Genomic DNA, 20,276 nt, shown 5'->3' on the forward strand with positions numbered 1-20,276 from the left:
TGTCAAAAAAAATAGGTCAATACAACCATATTGACAAAGGTTCTTCTAGTGGATGTTAATCTTGCAGGCTGAATAGAAGCATCTTAATTTTTTGCTCTAAATACACTGGTTATTACTAAAAATATTTATTACAAATATTTTTAAAAGAGCAATTCGTTCAGGTGTTTTTGTTGCTCTTACTGTGTGCACATCTAACCGAGTTTCTGGGAGGTAAATCAGTAAATCTGTTTACTGGGTTCAGAAACAGACGGATTATTGGGACAGCATATTAGATCTCTTTTGGATATGTAAGTGATTCAGGAGGGATCAGGTGCACCATAGTAATTTGAAGGCTTTGGTAGTCTGATTTGTGTTATGGTACTTATTTTTTTCCACTTTTATTGTTTCAGGTTTCTGTCACAGCCAGAGATGATGTCCCCTTTTTTGGACCCCCTCTGCCAAATCCAGCCATATTTAGAAAGGTTTGTTTCTCTTGTCCAGTGTTAGATGGCAGGGGGGATATGATGCACACCCTTGTATTCTCAGTCAGTATTGTCAGTCTGGTGAGATGACTTTGCAGGTCTAAAGAGTACTAAGGCAGAGCTGTTCTCATGTGGTCTTTTTATTACTGTTTTGTTCTCCAGTCTAGTCTTCATCTTCTCTTGTAGAGTGCAGAGTTTCGTGAATTCCTCCTGGTCAAGCTCATAAATGCTGAGTACAGCTGCTATCGAGCTGAGAAATTTGCTAAATTAGAGGTGGGTCTACTGTGTTGTATGAAAATTATGAAACTTTAATACTGCCAGATTAAGTAAACAGAGTATAATTTTTTACTTCTGCCTCTGATTTTGTGTTTCTTAAAAAAGATGAAATGAAAGAAGCTATGTGATGCTTCCTTTATATGTCACTGGAGGAGTGATAGAATATGAACAGGTACATTCTAATGTAATGATCTAATCCTCAAGTAAGAATGGGGACCTGATGGGAATATAATCCTTTTGCTGGAGGAAACCCTGTATTAGCTGAAACTCAGTATCATGCTACAGGATATCACAGATTTTGGTGCAATGTACCAAAATTCTGTTTCAGACTCTGCTGCTTGCCTGAACAAGAAGAAACTGCCCTCAATCCATGTTTCTGTTTCACCACCTGTAAAAAAAGTACTGATGTCCTTTATATCTTGCTTTAGAAAGATCTTTAAAGGGCTGGGTGTTACTGTAATGCATTCCATAACTATACAGATAAAACCACTTCATACTATTTAAATTAATTTCAGTGGTGATTTTTTTTTTTTTTTAAGGAAGATGTGAAACACTGCAAAAACGGGGGGGAAATAAAATCCCTCCACTCCCTTTAGTAGCTGTGTTTTCATTCTTTATGTTGATGCAGGAAAGAACCCGGAGTGCCCTCTTGGAGAGCCTTTTTGAGGAGCTGCAGCTTCGCAGCCGCAGTATGATGGGATTGCCTTTAGGGGAGGATGACAAGATAGAGAACGGCAGCGGTGGCTTCCTTGAGAATTTCAAGGTGAGCCGTAGTGGATTGATTCCTTACCCAGGGGCTCACACTTTTCTCAAGCTCATTTTGTGTCCATCCAAGGAATTTTGACCCTGCTGATCAGCTGTGCTTGGGAGAAACTGAAAAAAACCTCTTTCCAGCAGCCTTCCTTTAGAGCACCTTCAGTGGTGCTTTACCACATCTCTCAAAAAAAGACTTTTTTCCCCTTCCTGTGCTCCTTTCTGGGGAGCTACAGCATGGTGCAGGGTGGAATTCCATTCTGTCCCTGAAAAGTCAAACTCTTTATGCTTCATGCTGGTGTCTAGTGTCAGATGGGGTTTCACTCCATGACTTACAGAAAAAGGAGTGTTTGCAAGAAGAATTGCAATCACTAGTAACAAGCAGCTCTCAGTTCCTACAGCAGATCTCTTCAAATTAATTTTCATTATAACTGAAAGAGTTGCAAGCGTCACTGCAAGAGAGTTTCAAAGATACCTATGAATGTACTGTCTAGAAAAAGTGATGCTTGGCTTCTAAAAGCCAGAGGTAGTTTATCTTTGTTCAGTAGTGACACTTTTTTTTTTCTAAATAAATCAGGACCAGGTGACAGAACTTACTTTTAAAAGTGATAAAGATGATATGAGAAAGCAAAGGTTTTGTAAAAACAGGCAAACTGAGTTTTGAGCAGCTTATATAGACAGAATTTTATAAAACTTTCCTATCTGCTTCCCCTTTCCCACTTCTGTGGGAAGTGCCTCACCAGTTCTTTTGTGTATATTATCTCTCTGGACAGAAAGATATATTTTAGGTAGCATTTCTTCAGATCACCTCCACCTGCTATGTATAGTGGGCTGTTTAGAGTAATTAAGGGCTGTGAAGCTAATAACATTCACACGTATTCACAAGTTTGGTAGCTATATGTGTAGTTTTGGTCAGAGCTGGGATGCTTTGTTGAGGTGTATTTTTATGTACAAGCAGTCTATCATGCCTTTGCTGCTAACCAGGCATTTCATACCCATCCATGTCTTACACTAATTATCCAAAAATGTCCTTTTCTGACTTCTAGCAGTCTGATTTGCATGTCGTGCACAGATGACATTTGGAAAAGGCTAGGTACGTTGCAACAGGACAAGGGAGGTGGAAGTAGAGAATATACTTGAGAAAGAGTTCTTCAGTGGCAATGAGTTCCATGAATCAGCTAAGACCAAAAATGGGTAATACCTAAGATGCAGCCTTGTAAGGAGTTAGGATTTCTGTGGTTCTGGGTGTTGGTCTGTCACACCTTTCCCCCCAATCTGTGGTGCTTCTCATACTGCCCTACCGTGTGCATGTCCATACGTATCTGTCTTTGTCTGTTTCCCTGCCTCCCTCCTGTCCAGCGGGTGATCAGAGGCCGCAGCCAGAGCCTGGATACCATGGGGATATCCATGAGAAAGCAGCAGCCGCCCGCCTTGCCCAGCCGCCCTGCTACAGCTGGCCTTGCCCTCAGCCAGAGTGTCGCCGAGGGCCCCAAGGCCATTGCTGCGGTAAGGGGTTTGGGTGGGCTGTCAGAAGAAACCCTGCATACCTGTGTGACCCACCCCTACGTTTTCTTTCCCTGTTAGTCTGTGCTTTTGTCCTTCTGTGAATCTCTTCTTGTTGTATCATCCCATTTTACAAGTGGTGACAGCATGTAGAAGGCGTCTCTGCCCATGCAGGGGGGTTGGGACTAGATGATCCTTAAGGTCCCTTCCAACCCAAACCATTCCAAGATTCTGTGTGTTGCAGTCTGTTTTGTCTGGGTCTATCTCTAGCCCTAGTTCATCTGTAAACTACAGCTGAGATGGGTCCAGAACTAGGAGAAGAAAGATAAATGTGACTCCACACATTTATCTCTGCTATCTTTGACTAGATCCTGTATCGTTCATACCTTAAAAAATGCATGCAGTGTGGTTGGAACAAATGGTACTATATGGCAAGAACTGAGAACATAAGAACACTAGATCTGTTCAATTTTCTTCAATTTCACGGATCAGATTATTTTTCTGTAATACAAACAGGTATACAGTGTTTGTTCAAGGTGTGCCATTTTGCTATAAATAGAATTTGCATGTTGGGAACAAGCAGCAGAATTAATAAAGCTGAGAAAGGTGAGAAAAAGAGTGAATGCTTCTAGTCACTATAAAAGATTTTCTTCTTTTATAGGGATATTAAAAATACATGATCAGTATAAGCATGATAAATTCCAGAAAAGGATCCATGTTTCTGATATTGGAAATATGTTTAACCTGGCCAGAGTTCATCCAGCTGGTTGTGGTCTCTGCACTATTGATGTCAGTAGAGGCAGACTGTAAAAAACATCTCTTGAGTAAGCCAAGAAAGTGCCTTTCAGTGTGGAAATTCTTGGTGGCAGTTTACCTAGGTGTATCCATTATTTATGTCAGCACAACAAAGTTACAGCCAATGTCTTGGCTGGCTGTCTCCTTCTCTCCTTTAAATTCCAGTTTTCCCTACCTTTCTGATTCTGCCTCTGCTTCTGTCATCATATGGGGATACCTCCCTTCCTGAGCTTCATTCTTTGTATGCTGTTTGTTCCTATATCTCTCTGTCTCCTCATCCAACCTTTGTAAGCCCTAGCTTCTCTTTCTCACACACAGAAAGGACTCCTTTTTGCGCTGGTGAAGCTGGCCCCTGCTATTGTTTTGCAGAGTAAAGGAGAGGATCTGGATCTATGTTGCAAACTCCCTCTCCAGTGCTTCCAGTTCTCCACAGATTTTTCCTGTCTTGTTCCCCTCCCTCCTTTCTGTCACACTTTCCTTTTTTCTAGTCTTTTGCCTTGCCTGGCAGGAGCCCATCACGTACTCGAGGCAGCCGCTTCCATGGGCGACGGAGCAGTGCCATTGGCATTGAGAACATACAGGAGGAGAAAGGGTAAGAGCCAAGTGAAGATGAGACAGAGGAAGAAAACAGGAGGAGCTGAGAAAAGGGAGGTAGAACAGGAATCAACATGAATGACATCTGAAATGGAAATGGCTGGAAAAGGGAGAAAAACCTGTTTATTGGAGAAACTGACAAATGACAATAACAAAACAAAAAAAGACATTTGGAAATGGGAAGAATCAGTATTTGAAGAAAAAGGGAGGAACACGGTGAGATCACTCTTAACGTTATGCAGTATGATCCAGGACTCTTGGGTCTTCTGTTCTGTATTACCACTTTAGATAAGAGTCAGTTGAAAGGCTTTTACTTGGGACAGGGGGATTGGGTACTTGATCATCTGTTTATTTGCTTTCATGTTAAAAAGCTCAATTAGACAAAAATTCTGACTTTAAAAAAAACAAAACAACTTTAAGTAAAAATGAGTCTTGTTTAAGTTAAGTGGTATGAGAAATAATTACAAATAAGGGGTAGTATACAGCTTCAAGGAGTGATTTGGCATATTTGACAAACTAGAACCATTCAAAGGTTGTCTACTGGTCATGAGAGGTTATTTAGTTAGATCAATACATTTGTTTCAGCTTTAGCTGAGACATCTCTTTGAAGATTGTACAGGGTCTCAAAAGTCAGGTGAGTGCTCTGCATCTAATGTACAGTTTTCCCAGTTGCAAGAATTCCAGAAAATGGCTTAAAGACTCAGTGTAATGGGGAAAAGACGTCTTTAATGTAAAACTAGTGATTTCACAACAGGAAGAATTACTACATTGACCCTTCTTTCCAGTTATTCTTTTTGGACCTTTCCTTAATGAGGAGCCTATGATTTAATCTGAAAAAAATGGTATAGAACTTTATTTGAGAAAAATAAAATTGCCTGAGACAGCTTTCCTGTACCAGTATAAGCCAGCACAGTAGCCACAGCTCCTCACTGTATCTTATGTTACTGTGCCACTCAACCCATTACTCTGTGTACAATATCCTTCACTACTTATTTGTTTTGTTCCTGCTCTTTCCTGGGAGGGAATCAGTAAGCTATTTGGTGTATTTAGTTTTCATTTTGCAACCTTAGGAGGTACAGTGAGCCTTGTGTTTTGTGAAAGACTTTTTGAGTGATTCTTGAGTCACAGAATAATGGAGTCATAGAATGGTTCAGGTTGGAAAAGACCTGTAAGATCATCCAGTCCAACCTTTACCCTCATTTCCTCATTTTACTAACATGGCTCTACCAGCGCACTGCTAAACTGTGTCCCTGAGTACTGTATCTAAACACACTGAGGAATGGTGATTCACACACTTCCCTAGGTAGCCCATTCCAGTGCTTAATAACCCCTTCTGTAAATAAGTTTTTCCTAACATCTAACCTAAACCTCCACTGGTGTAACTTGAAGCCATTTCCTCATCCTGTCACTTGTTCCTAGGGAGAAGAGACAAACCCCCACCTTGTTACAGGCTCCTTTCAGGTAGTTTTAGAGAGCAATGAGATTTCCCCTCAGCCTCCTCTTCTTTAGACAAAACACTCCCGGTTCTTTTAGCCACTAGTCATTAGGGTTGTTTCTCAGACTTTTCTCCAGGTTGGTTGCCCTTGTTTGGACCCACTCCAGCCTGTATTGAGGTGCCCAAAACTGGACACACTACTCAAGGTGTGGTTTCACCAGTGCCAAGTACAGGGCACCAATCCCTTCCCTACTCCTGCTGGCCACACTATTTCTAATACAAGCCAGGATGCCACTGGCTACCTTGGCCACCTGGACACACTGCTGGCTCGTTTTAAGCTGGCTGTCAGTCAGCACCCTCAGGTCCTTTTCCTCTGGGCAGCTCTCCAGCCACTCTTCCCCAAGCCTGTAGTGCTGTACGAGATTATTTCAACCCAAGTGCAGGACCTGACACTTGTTCTTTTTGAAGATGATACAGCAGGCCTTGGTTCGTTGATCCTGTTTGGATCCCTCACACAGATCAGCACGCCTGCCGAACTTGCTGTCATCTGCAAACTTACTGAGGGTGCACTCTATCCCGTTGTCAAGATAATTGATAAAAGATATTAAACTGGAATGACTACAGTAATGATTCCTGGGGAACACCAGTTGTGACCAGTGACCAATTAGGCTGAACTCCATTCATCACCGCTCTTTGGGCCCAGCCAGCCAGCCCGTGTTTGACCCAGCAGAGTGTATACCCATCCAAGCCTTGGACAGCCAGTTTTTTCAGGAGCATGTTGTGGGGAGCATTGTCAAAGGCTGTTCTGAAGTCCAGGTAGACTACATCCACAGACTTTGCCTCATCCAGTAGGTAGATCATCTTGTCTTAGAAGGAGATCAGGTTAATCAGGCAGAACTTTCATTTCATGAACCCATGTTGACTGGGCCTGATCACCTGGTTGTCCTGTAAATCGTGCGTAATGGCACTCACGATTAGCTGTTCCATAACCTTCCCTGGCACCGAGGTCAGACTGACAGGTCTGTAGTTCCCTGGAGGGATTTGTTCTAACATTTCATTGCTACTGAAAAGCAGGTGTCATACTTACTCTCTTCCAGTGGCTCTTTCAGCTACCCAGTCCTGTCCCATTCCTTCTGATGTCTCAGATGCCTAGTGGACGCTTCATGGAAATGATTCAGCCCATCAATAGAACAGAACAAAGTATCAACTTTCTTTAATTGGATTAATTATCTGCCAGGTTCTGCCATTAACTGGCTCATGGAGATGTCTAATGGGTACCAGGACTGATAGAAAGAACACTCAGAGTGGAGGAGGCTGGAGCAGGTGCTCTCTGGCCAAAAGTGACATGTGTGACCTCACTTGGAAGCTGTAGTTTAATGGAGTGCAGGCCTTGATGACAGAGCTGACCTTGTCCATCCCACTTGTTCATGTGTCATAGGAGTTGCTGGGTTATTCTAGTTTCAAGATTGTTTTTTTTCAGGATAATTTCCAGTCTCGCCAACAGTTGTATTAGCACCATTGAGGGCAGTAGGAATTGTGATGTGAGTGGTACAGGCAGGATCAATTGACCAAGAGAGCCCAGGAGGAACTTTGTGAACCCCATCACTGAAGCCACAAAAAAAAACCCCAACAAAAATGTGAGTTTTGCAGTCCTTAATGAAACATACTCCACTTCTCAGAACTCACACAGAAAGCTTTCTTCGGAAGTATCTTGACAAGTACTAGTAGCAGCAAAACTACTGTAACCATCCTGAAACAGGGAAATTTGCTGAATGCTTCCTCTTTATACAATAAATATATAAGCTCTCTAACCTCTAAAGCTTCCTAGACCAATGAAATGGGGAATGTGGAAGAAAAAGTTGAAGAATTAAAGGAGAATACTGAAGTTAATTTAGCCTTTTATATCAATTCAAAAGGAGCTTAAAGTTGGCCATTTCTAATATATTGCGTTCAACACATCCAAGGAGTCTGCCCTTTCCAACACACTGTATTTGCTTGCCTTTCATGTGTATAGAAGAGTTCCAGCTTTGTATTGTAGGTTATGAGGTTTTAGAATACATAGTGGTTAACTCTGGCTCCGGGGCATAGCATGCTTCTCTTTTGTCTCAGCAGAGATGCTGCAGAGAGGATACAGAAGGTGCTGGACAGTCCAGGAACTTTGTTTGACCTGAAGTCTGATGGATCATCTAGTCCTAGCTCCCCAGAGTTTCCCAGCAGGAAGAGCAAGTGAGTTGAAAATTATTTTAATATTTAAGAGATGCTCACTGTGTCTGGTATTGGCTTAAGTATGGTGCTGTGTCTTGCTGTGTTGGAGGCACTACTAAGATTGTCCACATCAGGCATTGCAGCATCTGAAAAGTTAAATGTCTGGCCATGGCACAGTAATTCAGAACACGTAAGTAAGGAACTCAGCTTCTTTAAACAGCCAGTGAAAAAAGATTGGACCACTTAAAGGAGTTTTTTTACTGTATCTTTACTGTATTGTTAGCTTGCATCCAACAGGATACACATAGCCCCAGCTGTCCCATTATCCATGCTTACTCATGTATATGTTCCTCTCTATATATTCCTCTGTAGTTTGCTCTGGAGTGATTTTGGAGCTTCATGGAGAAGCTTGAACAAGGGTATGTTGGGTTATACTCAAGTTCTGCCCCATTAAGCAGGATTCATGTGGCTGCTCCCAACCAATGAGAACTGTCTCCAGTCCTCTCAAAGTATTACAGCAGGGTCTCATGTGCTGTACCTGTGTTTCACTGCTAAAGCACATCATATTATACAGTGTTTTGCAAAACACTTCATGCAGTGGTCTGCAAAATAGTTCTACAGTTTCTAGTGGTCAACAACTGGAAGAATGCACTTTCATGGTAGTGCAGCTTTGCTGTTGCCAAGATGTATTATGCTGTTGTGTGATCCTATCTAGAGTAATTCAGGACTTCACAGAAACCACACATTTACATGTCCAAGATTCCAGAGCAGCCTGTCTGTAAATCCAAGGCTACAGCTGAATTTCTGGAACGGTTTGCCACCCTTGATTTTTTTTTTTCATGAGAACTTGGGTACGACCTATGGCAAAAAAGCCCCTGAGAAATTTGTAGTAGGGCATGTACCTTTCTCAGAACTGGGGCTGCTCTAAGAAAATTCCAGGAGGTGCCCTAGAGCTACAGCCTCTGCTGTTGTAGTTGCTCCAGGTGCCAAATCGGACAAGGAAGGGCCTTCCTTTCAATTAAACCAAATGCTTCCTAAGAATTACAGGCTGGTGACTATTTGCAGTAGTTCAGCTACCTAACTGTATTCTGGAGGACTGCCCAGAATTTTGTCACAGCCAAGGTGCAGAGTTCTGGTAAGTATGCTTTTGTGATACTAGTTTTTGGGTTGGGTGGGTGTCCAAAATTTTTATGATGAGGAGGATGGGGGCACAGGTAGGAGGTACAGACCATTTACAGTGCTAGCTCTGGCAGCCAACGACAAGAGAGTGCAGAACATGGAACCACCTATCTGGCATTACTACATCATTCCACCTCCCCTTCCTCATCCTGCCTGGGACCTTGTTAGTGAACTAGAATTTCCTGGCTAGATTTGTGTGAGGGACTCTTTCTCTGATTAGGCAGCTGAAGGAACCTTGCATAATCAGCAAGAATTCTGCATAGTAAGGAAACATCTCATGGCTAAGCTAGTCCTGATTATCCTACTGTAGAATGTGTGTATGTCCTGGAAAAAAAAAAAAAAATGAAGTATTTGACTGCAGGCTTCCCCTTACTTCCCAACCCCCCATTTTCCAGGTGGATGAGCCAGCTTCAGTGGCTGTTTCCAGTTAGTATCACATGTTTTCAGAGAGCAAGTGTAGCGTGAGATTTCCTTAACAGTGCTTGTATGAGCATGGCTTATACACGAGGCATGAGCTGTATGATTTGGCAGTCAGTCTCCTTCTGTTCCCAGGATTCTCTCTGTGCATCTTTTTCCAGTCATGGACCCAAACCCACTTTTATGATCATCAGAAAATGTCTCTTCACAGTTGTGGTGGTTTAGCCCATTCCTGGATGGTGGGATGTAGCATGGAGCTTTGCACAATTGGTCTATAGCCAGAGTTAGAGTTGGGATTTCAAAGTAAGGGATCAGCCCATGTGCAGTCATACCTTCTGCATCATATCTGGGACAGGGAATCAAGGACATGTAATTCCACCATGCAAACACACCATTTTCACCAAGACAGTATTAGCACAGTATTGCAGGACTAGGATAGGAGAGCAATTCTAACAGTCTGTCTCAGACTGTTTTACAGAAATAGTCTATTTGTTGTTCATTAATTGAGGAACCACAAGTCAGGATCATGATACAGGCATATTTCTAATGCAAAAAGTGTTCCAGGTGGTTTTAGAGTAATTTACACAGCCTATATTAAAAATGTTTTCCCTGGTAGTATGTCATCAATCCCCTCCTGTTTCTCTCAGGGGAGGAGAGTCACAGGAAATTTTTCTGTTGCAAAAATGTCTAGCATGTTGCTGCTGGTCTTAAATAAGCATTTCAGATTCCAGACCTGAATGATCAAACTCTTCATCTATGTTCTACTAAAATCAACTTGGAAATAAATGCAAAGGGACTGCATAAAGAATAGAGAAATTATTTTATAGTAGAGACAAACCAGCATTTAATTTCTGTCCTTGCACACTGATTTCCAACATGCCCTTCTGTAGTGATCAGCCTGCAATTAATGCAACTGCATTGTTCACTTGAGCTAACAGTGTCTTCTCTCCCACATTCAGGGACAATTGTCCTTAGTTTTTTCTGCTCTACTGTCCAGGTAGCCTTCCAAATAATCCATCTTCCCAAGGGACAGGCTCAAAAGAATGAACCCAGCCTGAGTAACAAGGTAGCAAAACTTCTCAGGATCAGATGCCTTTCTGGGTTGCATCTGGAAATTCAAGCACTATACTGTGTATGTCCAAATCCTAGGAAAAGTACTTAGGTTTTTTGTGTGTTTTCCCTCCTCAGACACATCTGAGTGGGGACATCGAGCCAATCAGGAATGGACCGGATGCTACTCAGTCATTGGTTACCTCACTGAAGATACTGACAAGACTTTTGGGGTGAAGTGAGAATCCTGGCTAAGTGGATCATGAACATAGAGGACCTCAAGGACTGTGGAGAGGCGAAGTGGTACCAAGCAACGCTCCTCTGGCAGTTCCTGGAGCAGGAATCCTCGGAAAGGGAGATGGACAGATAGCTCCTAGTGGAGCATTTTAGCTCTGTGTCCTTCCCATTGCCCAGTCAGCAGCCACTGAACCAGCCTCTACTGAGGGGGGGAAGGAGGCCACCTAGAGTGTGCCTCCTTCTCTTCCTCTCCCTTCAGATGAGTGAGAAGAGAACAGCTTGGTGCACAGAAGGCAAGAGAAGAACACATTTCCATCTCTATCTCTAGTGCCTTTGGATGACATAGGTCAGGAAGTGCAGTGCAGAGAATCAGGATGGAGAAACTTGCTGAGGAAGGATGCTGAGAAGGAGACATTTTGCGGAAATCTAGGTCCCAGCTCATTTGAATCCAGCTTATTGGTTTGCTCTGCCAAGGGAGAAGCATGTTTGCATTCTTTTCCTCCAAGTTATATTTCTTATCTCTTGAGGAATATCTTGGCCTACATTGGTCCTATCTTCACTGTTCTCCCTGTTGCATGCTGGCATGTAATGTGCCTGGGATTTTAGGTTTCATTACTGCTTGTAGGTCAAGACTGGCCACATTTTGCAGTGTTTCTGAAGGAATAAATATATTTAGTATGTTAAAGATGTCTTATCTTTCTTGCCTCTCTTAGTTTTTTTAGGTTTTCTTAACATTGTTAAGCACTTAATCTCTCTCTTACTAGCTGGTCTCCTGTGCAGGCAGTATTTCAACATACATGTTAGCCTTACATGCACAGCACACCTTCCACTATGTAAGCACATCAACCTCATGGACTGTTCTTTCTCCTAGATGACTGCAAGCAGTGGATCTCAAATTCTGAGCTGGAAGAAGCTGACCTTAAGGGTCTGGATATGAAACATGCACCAGGCTACCTCAGTGTCTGTGACGTTTCAGAGAGTGGTGGTCCAGTGGCCCAGTACAGTTTGCTTTGAATGTTCTGTTTTTAATGATCCTGTGGGAACTACAAGTCTAGAGGGATGGACCTACAGGAGCCAGTCTACTGGCACATACAAAATCACCAGAATGGGTATCCAGACCTAGGTGTGTTCCTATCTGGAAGTAGGAGGATTCTGACCTATCCATGCAAGAGCTTGGCACTTGATCCTCAATAGTTGGGCACTGAGACAACCTCCCTGTTGCTTCCTTAAGCTTCCTTAACTATTCTATAATGCTGGTTAATGTCTATATGCTTTCCTGACTCCTCCTGTTACAACTCTCCAGAAACACAGTGGCAACAGTTTATAAGTTCTATGACATGAAAAAATAAGCTTTTATAGTCCCTTGTACTGGCTGGAATTTCCCATAAAACCAAACATGATGAGAGTGGCTGGGGTAATGGGTGGCCTAGGCTGGGTAGTGCCTTCCCTTTATACTCAGTTTAACACCTCATAGTGTTTTATGTAGGCTCCTAAAATCTCAGATCTCCAAAATGAAGGCATCTGTTTATTTTAATGAATGTCAAGAGGTAAACAGTGCTTAAATACAGGTGGTTTGACTCACTCTGCTTTCTGACTGCTATGTAATAAAGCTATGTCACAAAACTTATAAACGTGTAATAAAAGCATGATCATGTTGAATGCTTGCCTTTCACAGAATGATCAGGAGTCAGACCTCAGGGTATTGTGTGATGCAGCCATTCTCATGTTCTTCATCCAGTGTAAGCACTTGTAGTGGTTTGAGGGAAAATGAAACATCTGAGGAAGAGGACAATGACAGGGTGGGTGTATGATCTTTAACAAACAGAGGCTAAAATCCCTGATTTTACCAAGTGCATTATTAAAACACCTCTTCTTTGCCCTCCCCAGGAGCTGATGTGCTCTCTCAAGGGCCCTCCAAAGCAGGATTCAGTGGTTCAGAGTATGTGGCTAGATGACAGTGACTGCACACCCAGTACTTCCAGCTCGCCAGGTAAAAAAGAAAGAAAAAAAGAAAAAATCCTCCGTGCTTCTAGAAGCATATGAGAAGTATCTGTTGTTGAGATGCCCTGTTAGCTGCCCTGATCTCAGGCCCTGTTTGCAGTTGTGTTTCACTTTGTTAAAATTAACTGGTTTGAATGGAAGCATTTCTTGTTGAACATCTGTCTAAAGCTACAATTATGGAAAATTTATATCTGTTTCAGTCTGTTTCTGGGAACAAGGATGAAGGGGATAGGTAAGTTTTGGGAAATCGTGATTGAAAGGACTAAGCTTTGGAGACTGGGAAGTCACTGGAGACTGTGGAGGGCAAAATTTAACATTTGTCTCTAAGAGATTATGGAATAGGAGCAGGTTGAGATGGTAAGAGGTACTAGAGATTACATAGATGGCAAGGAAGAGAGTTGGTTGGAAGGAGCAGTGAAGTCTTTACAGGAATTGGGTGAAAAGGGATTTTTGAAAAAGATTACAAGGGTCAGAAAGTGGAGCCTATTTTCTTTGAAGACAGAGTTAGGTCTCAGTATCTGGAGGAGCCCTGTCTGAGATATAAAGAGTGGCCATCAGATCCTTGCTTAAAATTGCCTGTATCTTAGCAATAGCAATAAAGATGCAAAACTGTGAGATGTTCTGCAGAGACCTCTGTTCTGTTAGAGGTTCTGTAAGATTTCTCCACTTCTGCAGAACAACTCTGAGTTGTTCAGAACAAGCATGCATGTTTGTATACTTTGAGGTACCAGAAAACCTAAGGGGCTGGTATTTAAATGCTGGAAGAACAGGAAAAGTCAGTGGAGTTATTGGTTGTGCAGAGGAAGAAGAGAGCCATGCCATATGCCATAATTAGGAAGTGAGGTGCTATAAACAGAACCTACCTGTCCTGGGGGAGAGACATAAAGATGTTAAATGGGGTGACATGAAAAAGCAGCATGTCAGGAACCTTTACAGCAGAAGGTAACTAATGAGCAGCTATTAAGAGGCAGAAGTTGAGAATGAGCTTATGTAGATCATTTTTTTGAAGGCTAGAAGGAGAGTTCAGTGTCATCAGCTCAGAGCAAGAGTGATAAATAAATACTGTAAGGCCAGGAGGCCCAACACCATGCAATTGTGCCTCGTGGTGTGAGGGTTTTCACTGTATCACCGTAGCATTGTCCAGACTACCTCTTCCACAGGTCTGTGATTATTCTGAGCAGGCCACAGCTCCCCTCAAAAATATTTGAGCCTTATTCACTCCTGTTGCCTTTGTGGCACTGCACTGAGACCAAGCAGGTGTGAAATGTGATTTCCTGTCAAAAGTGAATGAACAGCTTGTGTTTATTTGTGATGAGAAATAGTAATGGGAGCAGAAAATTATTGTAAATGCAAACTTGATTTGTTTTGCTTGAGTGTCAGATATTGTCTACTGTCATCAAGTAAAAGAAACCATTTCCCTTTTGACCTTGGTTCCCCTCTCATTTTTCCAAGAGTGCTCCTGGGCACAGACATCATAAAGTGTTGTTTTCAACAGTGCTGTTATGCCTCCCTTGCCATGGCCTGTAGCTTATTCCAAGTGTGATCTTTCCACGAATCCACTTCTCACTCCCATCTACCTGCACCACATAAAGCCCCATGGAAGTGATCCACTGGAAGCTGGCTCAGGTTCTCTCTCCTTTTACCCGTCTATTCAATTGTGCAAAATTTTATTCTTGTATTCTTTTTCTTGCCAGAAAATCCCACCGGAACCTAGTGCTGTAACTGAGCTATGAAAGTTCAGATCCATATCCAAGTGCTAGGTTTATAGTACAGGCCCAGCTTGTTCTGAGCTCCCAGCTTTCCTTGTTAGGGAAAAGCTGCTAACTCAGTATTAGCTCCAGTAGAAGAGTGCTAGGTTATTCAGTATAGCTGTTCCCCTTTTGTTATGGATATTGGAAGTAGGATGCTTTCCAGTGGCCTCTGCTACTCATTCCAGATAGTTTCCCTATCTGCTGACTCCTTACTGTCTCACAGATATATGCATCATTAATGTATAATTCTGCACCATAATTACTCTTACATCTTCAGTGCAGAGATTTGGTTTTTTTTTAAATAATTATACAAAGGTACACCAACAAGCATGCAGGTTTGTATATGGACTTCTGATTTATGCCAAGAGAGCTATAGTTAAAAGGGATAAACGTAGTGGATGCTTTTCTGACTAGTTGAAACCAACCTACCTAATCAGGAGACTGTAGAGATGCACTGTTGAGTGCCATTGCTGATTGCAGTAAGAAAGCTTGATGATGGAACCATCCACACCATTTAGGATGTGTTTGTGGTAATATATAAATGGGTAGAGAAGAAGGAATTAAAAGGTTATGTCTGTGTGTGAGTTACATGAGGCAGTAGATTTGATCCTGCATTTTCTAAGCATGAAGTGAAATCTTATTCTCAGGAATTTCAAAGATTTTGAAATGTTATTTTCCAGAAATTCTGACAGTTCTTGAGCTAGAAAAAGGATATGATTAAGAGCAGTTTGTACTAAAAAAAAATAGGAAAAAAACAGGGATGGTATATTTATTTTGATTTTTGTGAATACTTTTAATTTTTCTATTCATGTATTACAGCCAGGCCCGACAGAAGACTAATTAACAAAATATCAAGAGTGGCAATACATGATAATGTTCCTAGACAAAATTACATTTAAATGAACATTGCTAATTTGGGTTATCTATGCAACAGGGAAGATCTGTAATTATCCATAACCAACCATAACTGGTTAACTGAAGAAATACCAGAGTTGAGCTTAACTAAAATCAAAGAAAACACCTTAGCACAGAGAGGCATCTGGGTGTAAAACATTAATGTACTGTGTACAATCAGACTGAACATTTTGGATGCCCCTTATTCTGAATGATTCTAGAATTCCTAACCCATTTACCCATTCTTGGATAATCCAATTGTCACTTAGATTGTGAGAGCAAAGTTACAGAAAATAAAAAAATACATGGCAGCACTCTGTGGTCATTATGCTACCAGAGCTAGATCAAAACATAGACAACTACCATTGCCAAAGCTCCTATTTTCTGAGTTGGCTTTAAAGCACCAAAATGTCTCATATGCCAGTGCATATCACATGAGGCAGAGGTGATATGTGATATGCCCCCTTAGCCCCAAGGCCAGGATATAAATTGAACTATAACTGCCCTTCAAACTTTCTTCAAGACACTTCTAGGTTAGTTAATATACATAGTTGTTTTAGACATGGTTTTCTTTCAGTTGCTTAGTCTTTTAGTCACTACCTACAGACATACATCATAATTCAATTTCAAAGTACTGGAGCTGGGATATAAACAAAATGGAGAAGAGCCCTGGTATTGCAAACTCATGTTGTTTAAAGCCACAGTTCAGAAACAAATGGCAGTGATTTACCAGTTTCATTTTTAAACCTCAGAGTTTTAAGTTACATCATGAAACTGGCGAAAGGGATTGTCTGCCTTTGACCTGCTGACACACAGGTGGAATTAGTGGTCAAATTCAGTAACTTTTCTTGAATGAAATGAAAGCCAAGTAGCCACTTTCCTATTTATTTTTTTTTTGAGCTAGAATGGGAGGTAGGTCACGGTAACATTAGTCAAGTAGGGTATTGATCCATTCTTTTCACTCTTATCTGTGAAGTCTGGGGTGAAAATACCTGTGTGTGCAGCTCCTGGGAGCTCTTTTGATTATTTCTTTATTGTTCTGTGCTTGGTTCCCTTCTAGGAAGAAGGTTGCTTCCTTCCAGCAGTGTAGCTGGCTCCACTGGAAAAGGAAAAGGCAGTAAAGCAGATGCTCGGCACCATAAGCCAGTAAGTGCTTTAAGAGTATGTTTCCTTCGCGCTTGCACAGAGATAAGGATGGGAGGAAAGAGACTTCATTTAGAAGGCTTTGCTTGCTGAGGGCTGAAAAGACAAGAAAGGGCAATAAGGTTAGAGAACTGCCTTGTTCTGCAGGCCTCCATTTTGTGCTGTGCGTGAGGTCACTGAAGGCAGGCCCTGGGCCATCTGACCTCACTGAAAGATGGCAGCAAATACTGTACAGCTTCACAGTGAATACAGCTAATCCTGTACCTTCTTCTCCAGATGATCTTCCATAGCCAGCTGACTCTGGCCTGTTTCATCTACATAAAATCTGCCTTTCTTGGTTGCCTGCTCCCTCTCAGGGAACAGTATTTTCCATTGAGACACTTCTCTCTGCCCTAATCAAAGCTCAGTTTTATTCTCTTCTTTTTCTTTCATTATTCAGTTTCCTTTGCTCAGATGCCACCTGGCTTTCTCTGCACCTGCCCTCTGCTTCCTATGGTTTCATTATCTTAATGAACCACTTTTTTTTTTTTCTCATCTTGTGACTTCGTGCCTATCTTTATGCTTGTTTGCTTTCAGCCTAGTATTGGTGGGACTTACTTCTCCATGCCTGCTTCATGAATTTTCCAGAAATGGGAAAGTGGGGCTGGACCTCCTGGTGAGAGGTCTATAATAAAGCAAAGGGGAACACAATTGCAGGGTTATTCCCTGGAGCTCATAGTCCAGTTTAGCCCGCATCTTAGTCTCTCCTTCAGTTCAAAGTCACTCTCCTTATCCAGTATCTTGACAGCTAAACAGCATGCTACCTTAAAAGTGATGTACATGTCAGGCTCCCAGGAACTAGTTTGGTGTATAGCTAAGAAGAAGCAGCATCATCTTTATGGAATCTTCTAGCTATTCCTAAATAACTGACAGTTCTTGTTAGTGCTTAGAATATACCCCCATGCCTGGTAAAAAGACACGACAGTTTAAAAAGCCTCAATGTTTTTTCAAGTAATGCTCAGCTTTCAGTTGCCCTGCCACCTGGTGGGATCCCGGGAAGTCAGATCAACAGTTCAGCTCCATGCGGTGGCGGCCACTGGTGTCGCAACAGAGTGACATTTACAGAAAGCACACCAGACAGGGAAGCCAGCTAGAGAAGTTGGCACTCAGCACTGAGACTACTTAAATGCATGCTATGCCTAAGATAAGTACTGGGAATGACAGTATGGGTGCCAGCCAGTTGTGCCGCTGGGGAATTCACCAGTGTCAGCTTGTGCTCTCCACCAGGTCTCTGCAACACAGGAAGTTGCCTAAACAAGAGGCAGAACCTCTTCAAAACTCTGCTCCCCAAACAAGCAATTTTTTTTTCTCAAAATAGGTATACAGTCAGAATTGCAACAATATGATATAAATGCAAAGGACGTGACCACTTACTAGTGGTTATTACAGGCAATAAGCAATGTAAGGAAAATCCCAAGTTTGGATTTTCCTTATCTCAGTAGTTTTCAAGTACTATTTAATACCTAAGGCTTTGATAATTTCATTTCCACCGATTTCAAGCACATCTAAGGGCCTTTAAGATAATTTTGGAAAATATATGGCAGTCTGTAAGATCCAATTCATTTGGTCTGTCTGACAAATCAATAACATTCTGTCACAGAGGTTGTTTTTTTTTCAGTCAAGCTGGTTAAAAGGACAGTTTCTTGAAACCCTGGCTATCACCACAATGTTATTTCAAGATGTTCTTTGCATTCTCTCCACCAGTTTATTTACTTCCACAAAACAGCATTTTAGTCATTTCTGAGATAGTACTGCCTATGCAAGTGGTCTTCTGTCACTGAGGTGATCTGGCTTTAAATGATATTTCAGGCATCCCATTTTTATCACAACCTCAAAATCAGTTTGATAGCACAAACTGGACACTAGAAAATGTCAGGGGGGAAATGGTAAAAAATCTGTTTAACATGGCTTCAGGGGACTCAAAGAAACCATGTACATGATAACTTCCTTGTTATTCTAACTCTTAAATGAATGTAGCCTCTTACATCTCACAAAGATTTCCTTAAATCCCAGGCTGGATTTGCCCAAAGTCTAATAGGTGCATTAGTGGAAAGGAGGAAGGTATTGTAAAATTATAGGATATTTCCTGAAGAGTTGAGCGAGTTTTAAGAAGGAAAAATTGCGGATGGGGGAACAAATGATACTTGCACACTTACAGCTGTAAGAACATGAAGAATAGATTTTTTTTTTCTGATGCTTTGTTCCAGGATTTGCTGTTCAAGTGAACAAGCGTGAATATGCTTTACCTTAAAGTTCAGAAAGAGACAAAAAATGGAATTCCAGCTGCTGCTAGATCTTCTGATTCCTTCAGCAATGCATCACAGCCAATTGCTAAGAAATCAAGTCTCATACAAATCAAATGAATTCATGTGTGTTATTCCAGTTCAGCTAATATAGGACTAGGTTCAAACTATTTCAATATGAAATTTCTAAATCCTGAAATCAGAAGGGAGAGTGAAAAATGAAGAGGTTTGTTTTTTATTGTTTCTCAATCCTTCCCTCTGCTGACTACATGATGGGAAATCCCACACAGCCGTAACCAAATCACCTCTGGATAGGCAGCAATTAGGCCACCCCTGAGGAAGCAAAACAGTCTGGTTCAACTGCCAGCTGAACTTCCATGGTATTCCTGCCCCTCTATTCTGCCTTGGTGAGGCTGCATCTGGAATATTGTGTCCAGTTCTGGGCCCACAGTTCCAGGACAGGGAACTGCTTGAAAGAGTCCAGGGCAGAGCCACAAAGATGATGGAGTTGAACATCTCCCTGATGAGGAGAGGCTGAGGGAGCTGGGTCTCTTTAGCTTGGAGGAGGCTGAGGGGCGACCTCATCAGTGTTTACAGATATGTTAAAGGCGAGTGTCAGGAGGATGGAGCCAGGCTTTTTTCAGTCCTGTCCAGTGATAGGACAAGGGGCAATGGGTGCAAACTGGAGCCTAGGAGGTTCCATGTGAATATCAGGAAGAACTTCTTTCCTGTGAGAGTGACAGAGCCCTGGAAGAGGCTGCCCAGAGAGGTTGTGGAGTCTCCTTCTCTGGAGACATTCAAAACCCGCCTGGATGCGTTCTTGTGTGATGTGCTCTGGGTGAACCTGCTCTGGCAGGGGAGTTGGACTGGGTGATCTTCTGAGGTCCCTTCCAACCCCTAAGATTCTGTGATTCACCACTGTCCTCTGAAGACATCACTGTAAAACTAACATTAATTAAAAATACTGCAAGGTCTGGGGCTAGTGTCTGAGAACACGTGTGTGGTCATGTCCTCAAATGTCAAGTCACTGCAAAGCAAGGTGTATAAACTACTGTCCAGGAGGAGGACAGTTCCTTTTGAAACAGTTGATTGGTTCCCCACATTTCACTCTGGGATTCAACTCTCCTCTCTTCCACTCTTCTCTCGTGTCCCCTCCAATTGCCATCCTGCAGAGTAAAAGAAGTGTGAATAACTTGTCCTGTGCTTCTATTGTCTGTGTAGTATCTTGGACTTAAAGTAAAAGGAGAATGTGGCCAGCTTCTCTTAGGCTGTACGTTTGTGTGTTTCTAAAGGACAAGCA

General features: G+C 42.1%; 1 protein-coding gene across 7 annotated transcripts in view; it reads left to right on the top strand.

Moving 5' to 3' along the window:
• The window catches only part of LOC127395860 (rap1 GTPase-activating protein 1-like), a 49,772-nt gene that overhangs the window by 23,207 nt on the left and 6,289 nt on the right, over positions 1 to 20,276 (top strand). The window contains exons 14-23 of one of the 7 annotated variants that reach the window (XM_051643324.1): positions 390 to 461; positions 648 to 734; positions 1,366 to 1,500; positions 2,850 to 2,996; positions 4,277 to 4,380; positions 7,930 to 8,043; positions 12,581 to 12,704; positions 12,793 to 12,895; positions 16,612 to 16,697; positions 18,941 to 20,221. In XM_051643324.1, coding sequence (XP_051499284.1) covers positions 390 to 461; positions 648 to 734; positions 1,366 to 1,500; positions 2,850 to 2,996; positions 4,277 to 4,380; positions 7,930 to 8,043; positions 12,581 to 12,704; positions 12,793 to 12,895; positions 16,612 to 16,697; positions 18,941 to 18,958 — 990 coding nt within the window. In that variant the 3' untranslated portion in view covers positions 18,959 to 20,221. Of the gene's footprint in view, positions 1 to 389; positions 462 to 647; positions 735 to 1,365; positions 1,501 to 2,849; positions 2,997 to 4,276; positions 4,381 to 7,929; positions 8,044 to 8,394; positions 9,158 to 10,615; positions 11,591 to 12,580; positions 12,705 to 12,792; positions 12,896 to 16,611; positions 16,698 to 18,940; positions 20,222 to 20,276 lie in introns of those variants that run through there. The other 6 variants (XM_051643331.1, XM_051643343.1, XR_007891867.1 and 3 more) reach the window with 6 other exon arrangements.

This window comes from Apus apus, chromosome 1 (genome assembly GCF_020740795.1).
Source record: "Apus apus isolate bApuApu2 chromosome 1, bApuApu2.pri.cur, whole genome shotgun sequence".
NCBI lineage: Eukaryota > Metazoa > Chordata > Aves > Apodiformes > Apodidae > Apus > Apus apus.